This window comes from Alligator sinensis, unplaced genomic scaffold (genome assembly GCF_000455745.1).
Source record: "Alligator sinensis unplaced genomic scaffold, ASM45574v1 scaffold569_1, whole genome shotgun sequence".
Classification (NCBI taxonomy): Eukaryota; Metazoa; Chordata; order Crocodylia; family Alligatoridae; genus Alligator; species Alligator sinensis.
Window position 1 is genome coordinate 2,896,430 of NW_005841914.1, and position 20,900 is coordinate 2,917,329.

Below are 20,900 nucleotides of genomic sequence, written 5' to 3' on the forward strand. Positions count from 1 at the left end.
TCACCTGCATGTGGGGTCTCAGTTGCTTCCCTTCCTCTTCCAGTCTCTTTTCTGCACCTCTGTAGAATTCTTTATAATCCTTTGAAAATAATTATAGAATGAGTAGTGAACAGTGTGGCAGCCGTTAGTGTGCCCATTTTTACCCTCCCTTTGAAAAATGCCTGTACCCAGAATTGAGAGTTGTATTAAGCTCCAGAATAGTTTTTTGCAGCTCAGCTGTTACTTATTGCAGTAATGCTGTTAATAGTCACATCTGTGAGCTTTTTAAATTCAGAATAAGTTAGCAGCTCCAGTATGAGCCTGGCCCCGAAGTCATCTGACAGTTCTTGCCAGAGGTATGCAGAACTGGGAAAATAATTTGCTGCTATCACTTGTGCCTGCTCGCTGCCAAGGCATTTTGCAGTGTCTGCTTCAAAAATACTTGAATACTTTTCACTAATGCAAAAGGCATACAACTCTCATCAGAGGCACAAAAATGCACCTTCAGTAGCAAAAGTGCACCTGTGCTTCTCAACTGTGTTGTGTGGTGAACTGCATCGAAACTGTTGCTTTACAGGGAATTCTAGAAATGTCAATAATACTCTGAAAAGATTACAGAAAGAATGCCTCCATTTGAAGAGAATAGGGAAGTGTTTAATATTGAAGAAGAAAGGCAACCAAACTTCTCAACTCTTAGGAGTAGAATAGGAAGAGATGTTAAAGTTGTGGTTTTTTTTTTTTCAAATTGAGAACTGCAGTCTTGCAATGTTCATTTAATGTCAATGAGAAGTTGGTTCCATGTGACCTTCTAGAAAGAAAAATCAAAAGCATGGCCCTTTGATGCAAAAACAGGTTTTGATGCAGTTCTGTTTCATGAGAACTGTGGAAGAGGATTTTTGGGGTTTTTTTTTTTCATTCCAGCGCTGAACAAAAACAAATTTCGAGACCTCAAGAGCTTGATTCAAAATAGGATTATGTTTCTCCACCCAGCTGTACTGGCACCTGTAGTGGTGGAGAAAGTCCAAATCTAATAATTCCCCGGAACAGAACCCTGCCACTGTTAATCCTTCTTATGTTCATCACTGTACAGTTAAAGAGGAGAGAGAGGAGGGCATGCTGCTTTTGTTTGAAAAACAGAGTCATGGAAATAAGAGACTGGGAAATCTGGTGCATTATCTAGTCCATTTCCACCTCTGCCAGCATGAAAGCTGCAGAAGAATGTAAAACTGGTTTATGGGATGAAGGGGAGGACCAGGGAATCCAGCTGAGGGCTCAGTCACGGGAAGTGAGAGCATCAACCCCACGTGCTCATCTTTTTTAGAAGAAATGATGCTGTAAGCAGAGACAGCCCAAGAGCAGGCTGAGACACAGCTTGTGATTTAAGAAGCGATTTAAAACATAAGATTTCACTGTCTCTCATCGGCCCAGGAGTGCTCTTCTCCAGATCTGGCTGAGGACTGGGGAGAAGTGATAACAGAACATGGAGGCCGGTATAGTTGGCCGATCCAGTTGGAAAGAAACATGCATTTTCCAGACAAAGGCAGCATTTAGCTAGAGCTACTTATAGTCCTTTCAAAATCTTAACAACTTTTGCTGGAAAATTTTACAGGCTCTTGCTATTTTACGCTCCTTGCTATTTTCTTTCTTTCTTTCTTTAAAGAAACCAGCATTGCTTCCTCTAAAAAGGGAGGCATGTCCTAGCATTACTCCAAAGATCTAGGCATATATTTTTGTCTTTTTTTTTTCTCATCAAGCCAATCTGTAGCTACATATTATATATTACTTTCAGAGAAGGGAGGTCCAGTATGCTCTGTGTTGTATACAGTAGTTGCACATCAAAGCAAAGGAAGAATTGACAGTTTATCTTTATAGCCAAGTTTTTCCTGCCATTTCAAATGTTTCCAGACTGCTTATTTAGTGTGATGTTAGCCTAATAAATAATGTAAGTTTCATTAAGTGCCTCTCTTGATCAGTCTGCTTTGCTGTAGTTTCAGTAGGAAAAGGCTATTTGTGTAAATAAGGAGCTGGGTTGCTAACAACTCTTCAATTACTGCCTAAATATGGCTTTTTTTTCTCCCCTACACTAATTTAGACCGGCTATGTAACGTAACTAAATGGCCGGCAGGTGGCAGAATAACTCATGTTACTTGACTAAGCTGTACACTTTAGCCTGGCACAAGAAGATTAATTTAGGAAAACCAAGAAACAAATATCATAGACTTCTTGTTACTTTAGTGTGTCAGTGCATTAGGTATGTAATATAAACTCTCTGATGTTAGGTACATGACTGGATAAATGCTTCAATAATTTGTCACTTAAAAAAGGGGGGGAGGATTACATATCCTTACAACTTTTAAAAAGAAAGGTAATGAAAAGTAGAGAGTTCCCCAGTAGTTTTTATTTTCCTTTGCTGTTGTCTTTAATGTCTTACCTCGTGCTTGTTATTTTGTTTATTTTTCTTGAAAAGCCTCCAGGAATTTAAAATTATGAGCAGTTTCCAAATGTTTTGTAGTACAAATGTCACTGTCATCTTTTATCATTACCTGTTAATCAATCACTCCCGCTCTCTCGCTGTCTCTCTCTTTTCCTTCCTTCCTCTTTTTCCCCCTCTGAATTCCCTTTTCCAAACTATTTAGGATCTTAAGCAAAGCTAAGACAAGAGACCATAAAGTATGGTGCTGCTTGTGTAGCATTCACTGTGGAAACCAAGTATCACTAGCTTCCTGTAAACTCTTTCCTGTACGTAATATGCCATGACAATGGTGTCAAGTAACATTGCTGATGTGGTCACTTCTTAGAATCAGAAATGATTTAGAGTCGTGGCTCATGAATGGGAGAAGTACTGCCAATGCCAACCCTAAACTTCTGTGAATTTAAGACCGAGTTTGAGAGTCATTTCCATGAATCAGAATGAACTGTATAAGTTCTGAGATGAGCAGAATTATCTCAGCTACACTGTGACTCGGTACCAGACATATTAACACTGTCCAACAGCTGCAGTTGACACCTCTGAAATCCACATCTTTTTATTTAAACCCATTGAATGCACTTCAAAAAGGGCACTGTCCTTTTCAATCTTACTTTCTCATTGACATCATCTAAGATGATGATGATCAGTTCCCCCATACACTCCCACCACTTTCATCTCTTCCGTCATCCTTCTATTTAAAAAAAAAAAAAAAAAAAAAGATAGAAACTTCCTCTCTTGCTATTATCTCCACCCCATCTCTTTGGCTACTGCCAAGCTAGCATAGGTAACCTTACCTGTAATAACGTCTCTAAAATGTGCATGATACAGGACATTATAGGATCCCAAAAGCAGCACTGTTAGCAAAAAATAAATAAAAACGTTTATGGCTTGGTACCAAGTACCCTTTCCAGTGCCCTTCTGAATGCATAGACCCTTAGGCAAATATTGAATTTAAATTTTGGCTTAGATACGGTGTAACTACCATACATATCACATTAACTTAGATGCTGATAAAAACTCTGGCCTACATTCTTTTTGCTAGTACAAATACCTTCCTTCATGATATCAACTTCAAAAAGCCTGTTTTAAGTAAGTCTCACTGAACCAGATAATGAAGAGGTATATTAATGCCTGAAGCTTCCAGGAAATTATCCCATCTCTAAATATACAATTCTTCCTCAGTACTCAAGAAAAGTGAAAAACTTCCCATGGTCCATCCAATAAGTACTGAAAGGAAGCTTCCAATTCTAGACTTGGATCTGTTTAATCATGTATATCTGAACAAAAATAGGAATAAATAGCTGAAGCAACACTAAGCATGATAATCTTAGAAATACATTTTCTGAGAACTTTGTTTTGACGTTAAAATTGTATCAAGTTGTGGAAAAGTGACGATTGCATCGGGATGGGCACTTGTTTACTGACTAGTAGATAAGTACTGTTCAAACAGTTTCTCAATAGCCAGTTTATGAAAGGGTCCATAACTATTACCAGCATTACAGAGTGACTATTTAAATGGCAGAGATGATTCACTCAGTCTTGGTTACTTGGAAATACATTCTAGTGCCATAGATGAGGTGTCAGATGACCTTAAAGGGAGTAATACCATTTTCTTATTTAATTAGGCATTGAAAAGCACGCTAGGATTTCCTCTAATCCGATTTGAAGATGCCGTGATTAACCTGGATCCATTCACCAGGGTCCACCCGTATGAGACCAAAGAGTTTATCATTAATGATATCCTTAAGCACTTTCAAGAGGTGAGTGTCAAGTAAATCTTATCCATTAAAAATCTAAATGAAGTGTTTTATGAGGCCTTTATCAGAGAGAAATTTTTAAAACCAGGAGAATAAATCAGTATTTCAATAAGCAATTGTTAATGATGTTGTTTAAAAAATAAAAAGTTATTATTTGTAAATAAATTGCCCCGTTAACTAAAACAGCTAAGGAAGAATTCGGGGTTTTTTTTCCTATCTTTTTCCAGGAACTGCTTAGTCAGGCAGCGAGGATTCTGGGCTCAGTGGATTTCCTTGGCAACCCAATGGGTCTCTTGAATGATGTTTCAGAAGGCGTTACAGGGCTAATAAAATATGGAAATGTTGGTGGCCTTATAAGAAATGTCACACATGGCGTTTCAAACTCTGCCGCAAAGGTAATACTTGTGATTATGAGTATCTGTTGATAAATTGCACATTTCACCTCTGCAGATGCATTCAAGCCCATCAGATAACAGGTAGGAAAGAATTTTAGTTTCTGTAGGACTCGTTTGCTCTATGCAAACTGCTTGGTGCAAAGGTTCTGCAAACACTGAGGCAGTGCTTAGCTTTACACATGAAAAGAAACTTCACTAAAACCAGTGGATGTGCTTGGATATTACTCATGTGCATTAGTGTTTGAAGCTCAAGTCCCTAGTGAGTAACAGTAATTCTCCATCATAGTTAAGGCATGACTTGGTCTTGAACCAAAACTATATTTATTCTGTTGTTAAATTCCAGAATTCAAGAGCACTCGTAGGGATTTGAGGATGATTAAGGCTAACGCATTGGACAACATACATGTTTTCTGGTTTTTTGGAGTTTAATCAGTTAAGTCAATGTGAATATGCAAATACTTTGTGATCCTTGAGTAGAGTTGAGAGATTTTGAGCATTTCCTTTGAGCTTCGTTTCCCACACTGCCTAGTAGCAAGTTTTTCAAATGGATTTCTTTGATGCTAAAATAATTAATTTATTCAGAGTTGCCCTTAAAACTCTATAGAGCTGTATGGTTTGGGGACTTGGGGACATAAATCTTCAGATTAAATGTAGCTAAGAAAATAACCTTCTTACATGATGACTGTGTTTCTGTGCTTTGGAGGAAAGCAAAGGCAAACCAATTAGGTACTGTAAGTATTACAAAAATGAGGTTTGCTCAAAGCGTACAACTTCCTGCTAATAGAACTCCTTGAATTACGATTACAGTGTTAGTATTGTAGTACCTCTAAAAGACCCACATTATAGACCAGGGCTTTATTGTGCTAGGCACTGTATAAGTAGCTTGACATCTATAGCGTGTGAGTAGTTAATGTTTCTAACCTTCTTGGAAAGGACCTTGTGATCTTGGGCAAATTTTTCTCTCTAACTTAGATTCCCTGTTTGCAAAGTTAGAATAATATTTTCCTCTTATGAGGGCTTCTGGATGGGGGAAGAAATGGACTTATTACTCAAATATGATTCCTTCAGAGATCATAGTGGGTCCTAAAAATATTTTCAGTTTGCCAGGGAGGAAGAGATTGAGAAACATGGCAGTTACGTGGGAACTTAGACTATACAAAAAGTAAAGCACAAACTAGTTTTTAAGAGCATGAATACCAGTGCTTCTGAGTTCAGTCCCTTAATGTTGCTTTTTCATAATTGTTAGGCATCTAAAGATTAAAGCAACCAAATCCAGTATTGTCAGTCAGAAGTAACCTCTTCTGGTCATTTAAAAAAAAAAAAAAAAAAAGGAGCACATAATGAGCAGCAGTTATTTACACAAAGCTTAAAATAATCTTGAGCAGACTATTTTGGGGGTGTGGAAGATTTGGCAGATAATAAAGATCTGTATCTTTATGGGAAAGGAATGATTCTTGTGCCGTTGCACTCTGTACTGGAGCTGGAGTCTTTCTTTCCCTTTTTGCTACTTCGTGCAAGCTTAGTTTCTTGACTGCCCTCCTTCTGTGCAGCACATGTTGAAAAGGTGGTAGTTAACAGACAACACGTACAGAGCTGCGTCCTGAGGGGCCAGGTCTATGCCCTTCGACTTGTCAGCGTGTTTCTTTCCTAGGAAATCCCAGACACTGGCTGTCCATGGTAGGAGGATTCTTTTTTTCCCCCTTAATGTAGAAATGACAGCAGAGAGGTATGGAAGGGGAAAACAATTGCAAGAACCAGAAAGATGCACTGTGATCATATCGACCTGTTTGTAATCTAGTGTATGACTAAAGTCTGTTTATATTACTTACCCCAAATTGCTCACTGAATTTTAAAATCTAAAGATCTGATCCTTCAGAAGGATATACAGTGGGTTAACAACAACTGCATGTCAGACAACAAGAGTATGTCAGCTTCTCTTGCGCACGCTGCAACCCAGAGAAAGGTTAGCTGCAAAACATGACAGATATGCCGTATTTGTTGATATGATGCAGTCAAGGCTCCAAGCCTAAAGTTTTATAATAGTCCAAATTTATAGGACTGAAGTAGACACAAGGAGAAGGCCTGAGTGTAATTTAGAAAAAGTATCAATGTGACCCAGTTGCTCTGTTCCACAGTATGATGGAGCTCAGTCTGTTTTCTCCTGCAGCTGTGTATTTTCTAGTCCCTGCATAAAATTACACCACAAGAAACATTGCACATGTGCAGGTCTGAGTTTTAAGTTCATGGGCATAAATTAATTCCCAACAGGATCAGATCAGGAATGGGATCCACTCTTAATTAGCAGGGAAGACGATTATGTAATCAAGGATCCTGCTTTCACAGTTTGCCCTCTCCTCGCCCTCCCACCAAATCCTAACCACAGACACCGACTGGCCTCTTCAGACTGGAAGAACATTTGGGGCACGCAGGATACTCAGTCAAGGTCTGAGATGCTGCAGAGTCATCTTTCATAGAGGCGAGTGTTTGGGCTCTGGTATCCTAAGGGATGGGCACCTTTTGATCCAGTCCTGCAAACTTGTAGCTGCAGCATATCGTAGAAGAAGCTAAAATCTGTAGAAGATCCTATAAGTAAATAAGTTGTAGGATGCTATCCGGGATAGAACATCACAGGCAGAGTGCTCCACATAAAAGGAGGCCTTTGGTTTAGTTAGGCAGTCAATAGATAGACAGTCCAACGCAGCATCTTGGCCAAGGAATGTTACAGTTGCTATCCAGAGGCATAGGATAAAGCCCAGTGACACATTTCCATCCAACTCAAGTTGTAAAACAAGGCTGCTTTTCACCAGTTAACAGAGCAGGAACAAATGCAGTGGCTCAGATGAGAGCAGGGGCATGTCCAGATTTTGGATGCTGGTCCAGCATGTAATCACACCATCAGAGTGCTCTACACACAGTGCCTCGTAGATCAGCAGTATAATCACAAAGGTGCCTGTGTTCTTAATAAACTTTCTATCTGTTGGGCTAAAACAAAATAGACGCATGTCGAGAGAGGAACATTAAGGTGTTCCAACTGTCTTTAGTTTTCGTACAGCACTGTCTAAATCTATGGCTCCCGTCTCCCAGAATTTCATCTCATCTCTTAGTGCTGCCAGTATCACACATACAACCTTGTCCAAGTCCCTTGTAGAGCACTTAACGGTATTGAGCTTGCTTACGGTAGTATCTCTTTCCAAGTAAACACGTTTGACTGTATTCTTTGCGAGCAGTGATACAAAAAATGACCCATTCTTTCCAGCAGTGGCATCTCTTTTTCTCGCATCTCCTTTCCATAAAAAAAGTGTTTTCTGGTTGTAAGCACATCTGCAGTAAGAGTCTCATAAATCTTTTCCTTTAAAAGGCACGAGCCTTCGTGCATTTCCCACAAGGGCAAGGTCATTCTTTGAACTTCGGAGTCATTTGTAACCAGGGTTTCTGTGGGGGAGATTTTCAAAGGCACAAAGGGCAGTTATATGCCAAACTCCCGTTGAAATTCAATGGGAGTTGGGCACCTAGTTCCTGTTTGTGCCTTTGAAAATCTCCCCATGTACTATTTGTCTATTTCTTTCTACATCCCAAATGTCTCAGACTGGGGAGAAATCAGGCTCCAGAATGGAGAATTTATTACTACCCAGGAACATCTTTCTGGGACTGACCTCTCCCCTTGGTCAACCTCACCTTAGAAGTTCTTGGTTGTCATTTTGTTGACCTCTTGTTAAATCATGTCATTAGTTTCATCTTCTAATGAGAACTGAATATTTTAATAATAAGTTGGACGTACTTGCCTAGTTGACAGGTTTTTATAGGGCATGGCCAAAAATCAGTGCCTCTGGCAAGTCTGAATTGCCTTTGATGTCTGCAGAAAGAAAGATGCTGCATCAATACCTGTGACTGGAGGAGAGTTATTTCTTGGAAAGGAAATAAGATAGCTACCTATTTTGAATTTTCCATTCTACATTGGTATTTTAAAACCCCATTTCACTCAAGCTAGAATTTAATTACTTTGTGCATTTTAACTATACGTATTTGGCCATCTGGTTTGTTTGTAACATGGCGATGTTCTCCATTGTCTTCATTTCTTTAAGTTTTGGTAGAGGAATTATATAAATTAGTTGCCTTTCTCTTAAAAAATGCTTCCTGGTAGGACAGCCCCCCAAGGTGAAGTTTAGTCTTATACAGAGAGAATATTGTGTTCTCCGGCCAAGCCTCTAACCTGCCCTTTAACCAACCTGAAGGGAATGGTTAAACCTTAAATTCCAAAAACTGGATCTCGGGCATGATGCTGCCGTTGTCACTGATGATATTTTCTATTTGACAAGACCAGAACATGAGTTTCCCTCTGTTCCATCCCCCTCTAATTCATTGGCCTTTGAGGGGAAAAAGGAGCCCTCCCCATTCCTTACAGAGCACAAATCTCATATTCTTCCCCACTGAAATCCAGTTCAGGACTTGTATCCTTCCTGGCTGAAAGTCCTGTCACTACACGTCCCATGCTTATCTGTGAGGATGGTTTAATTGTTGAGGAGCTCCATGCATGGTCGTTTTCTCCAAAATGACTCCTCTTAGCAGAGAGCCAGTTACATTGCTTGTGGCATTGTGGTGACTAGGTGCATGCTCCATCCCTGTTTGCTGCACTGTTGTTGGACATTGGGATTCAACATTAGACAGTGTAATCCACAATTTACCTTTCAGATAAAATTAGTCAAATAAGCTGCAGTAAGTTTAAAAAAAAAATTAAATACAAGAAGGAAAAACTCAAATTTGAGTACAACTGTTCAACAGAAACATGACCAAAACCAATAGATCATTTTCATCTTGCTCCGCTGGTGCTGTCTTTGGAGAGAGTATGATTAATTGGTGTGTCTGCTTTTTCTGCAGAAGTTTTCACCTGGTTCGGCAGTACTGGAAATTTTTCCTTCTCATCTGTGCAACCAAATCTGTGGAACTAGCAACAAATGCAGCCAAAAGTGCATGAACTATCCTCCATATGTGATGCTCAGGAGCCACATGTGGTTGGAAAAACTTTCACAGATCTTATTTGTTTTTCAGTTACCTGGTTTCCTAAGAGCCCTAAATAAAATTTGTATTGGGTTTTAAGGTGAGCTAGCTCACAAGATATAAATATAGCTAGATCTGCCCTGTTCACACAACCACGTCAAACAAAACTTGAATTATTTAATCAAGAAATAGGTAAGCGTGCCTGAGTGAATTCAGAAGTAAGCTTATTTACGAGTTCTATCTGCTTTTTTTCTTTTTTTTTTCATTTTATGGCTTTTCTATTTTATAGTTCTGTTGATCATTCCTGTAATGGTTTTTCCATGCATCTTAGAACACACAGTGGGTAAATACCTTCTTTCAAGTGGAGTGGTCCGGTGTATTTAAGTTGGCACAAAACTGTAGGTTAAATAAAGTTCACTTCAGACACTTTTGTAGTTTTTATCCCTTGGAGATTACAAGTTTTGTATTTTAAAAAGTACTTTGATCCTAAATATAGGCACCTGCGGGAATTTAATTTTCTCTGTAGAGGTTCCTATAGTTGCCATATGGACAGGACTGACTCAAATTCCTGCATCAAAACTTTTCTTTTTATTTCCCCCCTTAAGCAAAATAATACTAAATCCTAAACTTATTCTCCTTTCAGAGACTTCTCAGTCAAAAAAGAATATTGTGTTCTGAGTTAAACAACTAAATAGAGCCCTTTCATTGCTTCTGTGCTTTGAGTGGAAGTCTTGGTTTCATTTGCCAGGAAATACATATATTTCTTGGTAATTGAAGGATAGAAGGAAATGAAGAAGGGATTTATCCTATATATATGAAGAATGGATGGATGGATAGATAGATAGATAGATAGATATAGATAGTATATGCTGATGGATTGCAATTCCTGGTCCAAAAGGACTAAATTGTTCGTTTGGTTTTTTTTGTTGTTTTTTTTTTAAAGTTTCATTGTATTGTGATTTTATTCCCCCTCCCTCTTTTGTAACTTCTCAGATGCAATTCCAGCACTCTTCTTAATATTTGTAGTCCTTATAAGGTATTCTACCTTCCTTCCCAAATCCTCAAGAGCACGCTAGGAAAACTATATCTAGTTTATACACAGAACTGTTTGATGGAAGAAAACTCTGAAGAAACATTACTAAACTCGCCGGAAATGAAGCAATATCATAAAGCCTTCTTATCTTCAAACAAGTCTTGCCTTACTGTATCCCTGTTTTTCAAATTCGTTGTTTCTCCTAAGAAGAAAATGGTACTCGGAGCAAACTGAATATGGACACCTGCAGATCAGAACAAGGTATGAATCATAGATTCATAGATGTTAGGAGCTGGAAGGATCATATGCATAACTTTATCTTGAGCTGAAGAAGGAATTGAATTTGGGCCTGCAGGGGTGAAAGGCCAGAAGCTTTAGTTCTTAGTGTCTTCATTTAGTCAAGCAAGAAAGGTACTTTAGGGGCTGTCTACAATCCCTGTGCAACTATGTATAGGAATGCAGTTATAGCTGAGTTACTCCTGTGCAGTTACAATTTGTAGTAAATCCTGCTGTATTCTATAAGCAACCTGAATGCTTGGCTTTACACTGTTTATGGCACACACGCTGAAATCCTGTCTTTCTACAAATGAGAACTGAAGTGCATGGTGGTATTTTTTTTTAGTAGCAGGGTGGGGGGCAGAAACTCTGGTTACACTGGGAATATAATACTAAAAGCATGTGAATGAGAGGGAGATTGAAGGTTAGTTTTTGTAAAAGGATGATAAGGATGCAAATAAAGCTATAAACACAAACAAGGTGAAGGAAAATCCTATTGTGAAGGAAAGCTCAGTTTTCATGTGGCTTGATCATTTTGGAGGGAGGTGGCATTTTATTTTTTTAAACGTTTTGTGACTGGCTTGATTCTTCCTAGGTATACTTCTTGCATTAGACTTTGGTTTCTCAGCTTTCATAAAGAGGAGTAAAATAAAAGAAAAATCTCAGATAGAAGTGGAGAGGTGTTTTTCATATAAAACCAGGGAAAGTAAAAAGGTCTGATTTTATAAACTGATAAACTAATATAGATGCTTCATGTGCAAACCACTTATAAACAGGACACGATCAGTAGGGGTGTGCAAAACGGGCCGTATTCGATTCAGATTCGGCCCAAATCGGGGACAGCGATTCAATTTGTTGATTTGGATCACTGTCTCCGATTTTGATTCGGCTGAATCTGAAGATTTACTCAGCAATTCAGCCATAGACGCAGCTTGAAATGTTTTTTTTCTACATACCTCGAGGTACCAGGCGTGGCTCATGAACACTGCGATGCTGGGGCAGATGGAGCATCCCACAAGAGTGTGGGAGGACACCCCCGCGCGCTCCCCAGCGAACCCGGAGGTGGACTGGAAGTGCTTCTGGTCCACGCTGCTGCCGAGCGTACTGGGGAGCCCCTGTGCTCCTGTGGGATGCTCCATCCGCCCCAGCATCACAGTGTTCGCGAGCCGCCTGCTACCTTGAGGCATGTAGAAAAAACATTTAAAGCTCTGTCTGTCTGAATCTCTCCAAATCGATTCGGAGAGATTAAAGGGTCTCCTGATTCGATTTGAAGATTTAGCCCCTGAATTGGGCTGAATCTGTGCCGAATCAAATCGGGGACCGAAGCTTCACACAGCCCTAATGATTAGTGGCATTCAGAGTATTAGTTATGCAGTGACTGTGAAGTAGATTAATGGAGCTGAAAGTTTTGTTGTGTGAGCTGTTGACGGTGATTACCGAAAACCTATTTGCAAATACCCATTTTCCTGTAATTGTGTATATTAGAAGTGATATCTTGAAGATACTTTCTGAAATTGCCACTGAAAGAATCTATTCATTGATCAATTTTCATTTTTTGCATAATATTTGTATTGCAGCACAGAAACTCCTGCATATTTTTCAGAACTAATTAGCTTAAGACTGGACAAACTTGTGGCTCCTCTTTGATTTATTAAGACCTCTCTCGTATCCATCAACTTTTTCTCACTGACTATTTGATTTTGTTTCATTTTCAAATTGTTACATTTCTACTTTGCTGGAAAGAACAGATCTGCACTGTTGAAAAGAAGTTCCTCATTTCTTTTTCCTTTTTTACTATCCATTGTTCTCTCCTTTGGTTTTCATGGCGGAAAACCAATGATCTCACATCTTTTAATATTTCTTAGCTCTGTTGTGCTTGAGCAATGCTGGCAGTTAGTTAACAGTGCTGTTGGTCTTGTGATGATGATCTCTGAATTTTGGCTGATGGTGTTGCAAAAGAAAACTTTCTGCCCAGCTAGTATAGTCAGGGCTATTGATCTTTATCGTGTCCTGCCCCGCTCCCCACCCCACGTTTTGTGTTGGAGCTTCTTTGGAGTAGATGCTTGAAAACGTTCTGCGGTTTGTATCCCTACTGTGTGAGCCATGTGGATGAGCCAAAGATGCAGCAAGCTGGTTCCTAATTCATTATAGTTTATGTATATAAAGTGTATTCAGACTAGACGCATAAGAGCTTTTCAGAGATGATAAAAACTTTCTTGAGGATTTTACAAGCCAAGTTTTATAGGACATGGCAGTACAAAGAAGGTTGTTATAAATGACAAAGGCAGGCAGTGATGCAAATCAGGATAGAGCAGCATTTTTGCATGAAGTATGTATAATGATCATTCCAGCTGTTCCAACTTACCTCCAAATGTTGACATGGCAGCACAAGTCATTGTTATAGACAAGGAAAGTGCTGGGGTTTTGGAATTGCAAAAGAAACCTGTGTGCAATACAGGCTTTGAGAGGACATTGCAGGCATGAGATGTCAAAGGCACTTGTGGGAGAGGGAAATAAAAGCAACATGAAGAGTACAGACTTGTCAGACTCCCACTAGTGCCTTGAGCTCTGGCAAGAAACGAGTTGGTAGTGTCAGGGCTAGGAAGAAGGGAAATCAAAAATTTTAATTTGATATAGAAAGTGGTGAGGAACTAGTGAAGGGAGCAGTGTGAGCATGTGTTGGGGAGGAAGAAGAGTTTAGCTGGTATTTCAGGGAGATTGAAGTGATGTAAATAGGAGTTAGGTACAGAGAGGTTACCACAGGCAATCTACCATGGTGCAGATAAACATCAAGGACCTTTACATGTCCGCAGGAAGCATCTACTGTTACCATTTTTATTTTTGAAGTATGCATGAAGCCAGTTGGAGTGATAGCTGATAATGTGGCATGATTTCATTGTATTGTTATAACCCTGCGTTTTGGCAGGGTTGGGAGTGCTCTATCTAATCAAGACCAAGTACACTTGTCAATTGTCTTAGGGTCATACTAGGTAAAAGGAGAAAAGGCTGGAATACATCATGTCCTCATTGGAAACCTTAGTCATAGAGTTTTTCGTTGGGCAAGTTGGGAGGTGTCCTTTAGAGCAACGAGCCGATTATGGAATCCAAGGTTCAACAACTCACCTCGAGTGACTTTTTTCTATTTTCAGGTTTTATCATGAAGTTGTACCATAGTGATGATTAGAAAGCTTCTGCTGTTACCTGTAGTATGCTTACCATGTAGGTTGTACAGTCTTCCATTTCATTTGTGCCCTTTTAAAGTAACAGACTTTGACCTTTTTATACAAGTATTTTTATGGTTTCTGTGAAACTTGATCAGGGTGATCTTTGTTGCCCAGTGCTATTTGAATTTGCATTATAGTGTGAAGGGATGTGGCAGTACATTTGCATTTTTTTTCAGCTGACATCCAATAGTAGTTAGAGTTGAGGGGAATGGTAGAAGTTAATACAGTTACTGTGGGGACACATTGCAAATGTGATCAAACAAAAAACCGGTGGCTTAGTCCTCCTCAGCACTATGGAAGGATGCCTGTAATGTATACTAGAAGGTACTTGCATGCTGCATGAACATGCTATGAGTCTGTACAGAAATACGTAGGCTATTCAGGAAATTAGGGGAGTAAGAGGTTGGAAACCCAAGTAGGATGTTCTGTAGGAAGTACCTTTTGGGGTAATGTATAAGGCTGTACCTCTTGTTTGTACATAGTGATTAAGGGGATGGCAATCAAAAGCCATTCAGATTTGTCACCTCTTACCCTTGGTGCGTCTCTGATCAGTGTACCTTGAGATTGGTATTTGGTGTATAAACCTCTGGACTGATGAGAGAGGGAGCTGACTGTTAGTCCGAAGTCAGGCAGAAGGCAAGGTAGAGACTCGCCTTTATAAACCAGCTGAAGCAGGTGCATACGCTTTCATGAGCAAGAACTCATTTCATTGGAGGCTCTAAAAGCACATCTGATGAAGTGAGCTGTTGCTCACGAAAGCTTGTGTATCTCTGATTTCATTTAGGCTATAAGATGCATCTCCACCCTGCTGTTCCTCCCTCCCCCCACCCCTTTCCTAACACATTGTAAAAGAAACTAGATAAAAACCCCTGACTTTTGTTGTGCCCACAGTTGTAGCTGATGGGAGGGTGCCATTACATTTTAGACTAAATTCAGACTTTCTTTAGAAAGACCCCGTAGTTTGTATAATTTTCTTTAAATTGCAACATATATATTTAGAGGAAAAATGATGTGTGATGTTCTCTCCAGTCTGAGAGTCCAAATGATGGACTTGTGATGGCTTCAGTTGCAAGAACCGTTTGATGTGGAGTAGGTGTCACTCCTAGAAGTATGTGCTGAGAAGCAAGCTGTCTTCAGCAACTTTTTCCAAGTAGTATTATAATAGGCAAAAGATTTGAGTTCCAGCAACCACTAAACAATGAAAAACTTAGCTATGCCTTGAATATTAAAAGCGAATTGTTTTCTCGAGCAGCGTGCACTGCAAGTTGACAAGGTAAGACTTTGCAGATTCTAGAGCCTCAGGTTTGAGCTTTTATAAGTTAATTTTTTTAATGTGCGTGTGCTTGTCTTGTTTTGTTTTTTCTGTTCCTGTTTTGCTGTGTGACTGACTCAAACTGGGGGGAATTCATTGTTAAAAAGGAAACAGTAATAAAAAAGTAAATAAAAACAATGTGCTGTCGGATGTGGAAAAAACCCCCAAATAGAAATAGCAGGAAAAAAAATATTTTTCTTTAATAACTTTCGGCTCTGCTAATCTTTAACGATAACAGATAAAAAGAAATTTCACCCTGAAATGTGATTGATGTTTTGTGTTCACTGCTGATGCCCCTTTCAGCAAACAGTGATTTGGTAATCCATAGGTACTTGCTTTTTAGGCTTGGAAAGGATGGATTTGTTTGTTAGTTGAGATTTGTCATATCGTAGCCTGAACAGCCTTCCAAATGGACACTTGAACGCAAAACATATACAGAGCTTTGTGGAAAGTGTAAAATAGATATGCAATAAATATCTTCCTTTTTTGTTTGTTTAGCTGGTTATCGCAGGAGGAAAACCCCACCTGTTTTTACCTCCACAGATATCTGATGTGTTGGGCAGCTTCCCCCTGGTCTTCCTTTGAAGTAACATCAGCAGTTGCTGCCTAATGGCTATATGTATATTTTATAGGGCTGTATAAGTGATCCTGGAAGGAAATGCTGGCTCTTTTTACAGGCACAAAAGGTGTTGCCAGGAAACTTTTGTCCAACATTTAGGGGGTCATTTTAAAATATGAAGCACTAAAAACCTTATCAGACATTTACCACCCCCCAGAAAAATAAATTTGGATTTAGGTTTGGTGATCAGGTGCCAGGGACGGGAAGGGCACTGACTAGAAACAGGAAGCGAAACTGACCAGCCTATTGTCATTGTCCAAGCAAAAGGAAACGCAGAATGTAAACGAACGACATAACGGGCGAAAATGAACTACAACTGTTCTGCACATCAAAGATATTAACATCGCTCGCCGTCCTTTTGGGAAACGGACTTGCAAGCTGACCAAGCTCCGTACGAGCACCGCTTTGCTTGCATGTTAATTCGGAAAAGCCAGAAAATCTGTTTTTAAAGTATTCCAGGGTTTATAGTGAAAGCTGTCGCACTACGTAAAAAAAAAAAAAAAAAAGAATTGAAAGAGTTAATACTTTTTTTTTTTTTCTCCTCCTTTCTGAAAGTTATCTGTTAAGAGTATTAGTTTAATAAAGCGTAGCTGCCCTCCAGATGAACCCGCCAGTGACTCTGCAATTGGGGTCATTCCAAGTTCATGCTGCGGACTTTTGACTGCCTCCTGTGTATGTGAAAACAGCCGGCAGTTCCTGCAGGGATCACTCATTCAGGCCTGTAACACAAAACTATTGCCAATGGGCACCTGCTGGGGCAGCTTCACAGGAGGTCCTTGGGGGAAGCTACCCAACTCATCAGGCATCTGCAGAGATAAAAACAGTGGGAGCTCCCCTGGGATACCCAGCTAATCAGGCATCCATACAGACAACTCATCAGGGGACTTCGCAGATTACCCGGCCAACATGCCATTGTCAGAACGCATTACGAAGCTTAGTTAACGATGGGATGTGAGCTAATTAAAGGCCCTTTACTCTAGTTGCATGACATAAGCGAGGGTGGGGAAGGCATCTCGGCAAACTCCGAAAAGGTATTGTGTTTACTTCAGTGGTAAAAGCCGCTGGATTCTGTGTGTCCTGGGTGCGATCAGTAACTTGTGTCAAAGAGGAGACGGTTTATGTTGCGTTTTATATATGGTGCCATCGTGCACTCGGCATCTGTCGAAAGTAGCATTAGGTAATATGTTATTCTGCCACTCTCTTTAATATTTAATCCCTCTTTGGTGTTTTGTAAGCTGGTTATACACATGTTGTTGTTGGCTTTAACATTCTCACGCATTTTCTCTGTCTGGAACCACATTTTATAAACCAGCCTGCATAAGATTTAAGATGCATTAAAGAAGATCGTAAGAGGGCATATGCACCCATATATAACACATCATTTTGGAAACTCTCATGCTTGAACTGTACAAGAGCTACATTTTTTTCCTAAAAAAAACCAAAGACAAGTGATGTTGTTTTGCCAGTTCAAGGGCTTCGAGTAAAGCTTTAAATGGTTAAAGTTTTTACTTTCAGAAATAACTGTCTCGGCATATGTACATAACTTGTCAAAGACCTCAAATATTTTCATTATTCATTTCCAGGGTTATACAAAGTTGACAAATGTCATTTTATAAGTCAGAAAATGGCTTGATGCCTTTCACTGAGTAGTGTCTGTGTTTTACAATTGCCTGAATATGTTTACCCATATTTACCCAAATCCAGGACAGCTTTGAATGTAAGACTATCCCCACTAATGAGATTCTAGCCATCGAAATTTTATTTTTTGTATAATTTTCCATGCATGCAAGCTAATTATTGGAGAATTGTCAACAGCCACAGAAACTTCCTGCCAAGACAAAACAAGGGGTTTTTCTCTCATGGAGGGGAGAAAACTCTTGGATTTGAGTAAATTTGGTATTTTGCACATTCCCTCTAATAATGTAACACATTTTTTAAAGCACGCTAAATATGCATTTAACCAGTTAAAAGGTGGTTCTGCTGCATAAGTGATTGTTACGGTTTCCATAAGAGGTTTTCTTAGTGATTTAACGAGAATCACAAAATTGTTTTTCAGCATCAACCCTGCAACACTTTGACAACAGCAAAGAAATGTAAAATAAAGGATTGACCATACCGCTCTAACTCACTCCATTAGTCTTGCACACTGTGCACATCTTAACTCTGTGTGGTGGTGCATGCACTTGCAGTAGGTTAGCACAACACATCAAGTTGAGGACAGATTGCCATTATTAACTGTGATTTCCTACCTTTTATCGACTATTAACAATCCATCCTCAGTGCACATTGTAGTGCAGTTAGCTTCAGTGGCATTACATTAAATGAGATTGAGCAGTATTTTTTAGGCTTCGACAATACATAAACACAGTGAAACAACCAAGGATGCTTCTTTATATTTCATCATCTAAGTTAAATAAGGATAGCGTCTTTAACAAAATTATTGATTTTCCTATATCCGGAAATTTATTTGGTTAATGAGAAGAAGCAGCGTGTGTGTTTTTTGTGAAGGATACAGGTTGTAGCCGTGTCAGAGTGCAGGCAAAAGTAATCCCAACTGCTGGGGACGTGATATCCTTTATTAGACCAACTAGATAGTGGCAAAAAAAATTCTTTGTTTGCAAGCTGTTGGGCACTGCCTGAGGAAGGGCAAGTGTGCCTGACAGCTTGCAAATAAGGACTTTTTTTTGCAATTACCTAGTTGGTCTAATACAAGATATCTCCTCCCCAAGAGTTCTGATTACGTTTGCTTTTCATCAAGGTATTTCTACAAGCCAAGTAACCTTAATATATTGATATACATTAATTGAAATGCTTTACATAAAGCATTGCATTAATCACTGTTAGAGACTGGTCTGAACCATCTCATTATAATAAAAGGGTTAAATTATATGAAAAGTTACCCAGAGTACCTTCTATTTGACCTGGTCTTTACCATAACTAATGAAAAAAGTGAAAAACACTTTTAATGGATATGGATCTTTAATCTAAACAGAGGACTTAAAGAATGCTCTTCAGGGTTTTTTTGTGTTTTTTTTATTAATCTTCTCTTCTTTAGTATTCTTACAAAAGCAACAAAGTAATATTGTTCTTATTTTTGTGGAATAGTTTAAAATACTTTTGGACAATAATAAAGAATAACTTGATGGAATTTTGTACTACATAATGCAGTGGTTTTCTAACTGGGCTTTTTGGTTTCCCTTTTGTCTATTGTCCCTGGAATGATTGGCGGCTAACTTGAATGATCCACATTTAACTTACAGATTTCCACAGAATTGTCCTGAGGAAGAAGTGCATTTTATCTTGCATAGATCACAGATATTGAAAGTGGGACAACGGACCCCTACTTCTGTAGGATTCCTGGTCAAAAGGCTTTCTCCTGGGAGAAAGCAGTGTCTGTTTATACCCTCAGTCTCCAGTGGTAAGGTGCAGGCTATCTTATTCAAGACCACAGCATAGCAGTTTTTTGGTACTGCTTGGTACTTATCTGGCAGGGGAAATACCATGACCCCGATGGTAGCCCCTCTCTAAAGTAATGCAATTAAAATGACACTGTGTAGTGGAGGGTTGCTCCCTTGTCTGCTTGTGGACAGGACTTCCTAAAATAGCCTCCTGGCCAGCTTCCAGTGGGAGGATCTCGGCTACACGCTGACTTTATGGAAGTGGAGAGACACCTCTCTAGCTTGCTCCTGTGGCCTTCTGGCCAAGGATAAGCCAAACTCGGGGGCATCCAAACCACAAGCTTTTGGGCCTGGGCCTGCATGTAGGATGCCCACCAAAGGATTTGGAAGCCCCAGGCAGGGGTGGAGGATGTTTGCTGCTAGTAGGGCCACATTTGGTTCTTGAATGACTCACGGATTTGGAATTGATTTGGCTGATTTGACTTGGAACGTGAAAAAATGTCCTTAATTTGTTTTGGTTTTTTTAAATTTGGTACTGCCTGTGAAGAAGGCATGTGCCTGGAACTGAAGGTGTCTTTGACTGTAGTAAAAGAGCAGTTGAGAAAATGCAAAAAAGAAAAAAGAAACACCCCAAAGGCCACAGGCCAAAGTAACCAATACCTTTGATAAGATTTATGCTGAAAGCCTGAACATTAGACAGGTGGTAGAGATGAATTTTTGTTTTCGAAAGTGCCTTGATTTGGGGGTGGGGGTTCCTTAATTAGCTGTGCTTAGTGATGTTAGCATTTAAATAGTTCTAAGGGGCTTTGAAGTTAACACCTCTCACTTCACTGCCGAAAACAAGGGAGGGGGTGACACTAATTGTGTAGCTGGAGGCCATTCTTTGTGTGGCTAGATTAATGATGCAATAAGCCATCAATTGTTATTTCACAACGGAAAGGCCAGATACTTCTCTTTTCAAAGGGGAAAGCAGCAAAAGCTGCAAATGTTCTTTTTCTTATTGTGTGGACTTGTTTTGAGTGTACAAGCCTCTTCTTAAGCCAGGCATGAGCAGAGCTGCGTTTCCTGTGAGTTAATGCCTGCTCAGCAAGAAAAAAAAATTCCCCAATCCTGAAACAATTTACAGACTCTGTTCTAGAAATGTTTTGGGTAATACATGAACCGTGTTGCTTTTGGGGGTGACGTTTTTGTACTGGTATACAAGGCTGGAGGATAAAGTGGTTGTTTTGCTTGCACAGGCATAACCCTGCTTAATCTTGGATTAAACCGTTCAGGATCTGGGGATTTCTGGGGTTTGTTGGAGAGGTGGAGGAAGGGATTATGTGTACCTGCTCTCCTGACCTTTATTTCATGTTATGCTGTATTTGCACCGCATCTTTGAGAGACAGGGCTTGGTTTAAGAGCACACCTTTCTCAGACCCTGCGATAACCGACTCTGATGG

General features: G+C 39.6%; 1 protein-coding gene across 5 annotated transcripts in view; it reads left to right on the plus strand.

The window, feature by feature from the left end:
- VPS13D (vacuolar protein sorting 13 homolog D) overlaps positions 1-20,900 on the plus strand; it is a 187,331-nt gene that overhangs the window by 109,529 nt on the left and 56,902 nt on the right. For all 5 annotated transcript variants that reach the window (XM_025198111.1, XM_025198112.1, XM_025198113.1 and 2 more), the window contains 2 exons: positions 4,075-4,209; positions 4,434-4,601. In XM_025198111.1, the coding sequence (XP_025053896.1) occupies positions 4,075-4,209; positions 4,434-4,601 (303 nt within the window). The remainder of the gene's footprint in view (positions 1-4,074; positions 4,210-4,433; positions 4,602-20,900) is intronic.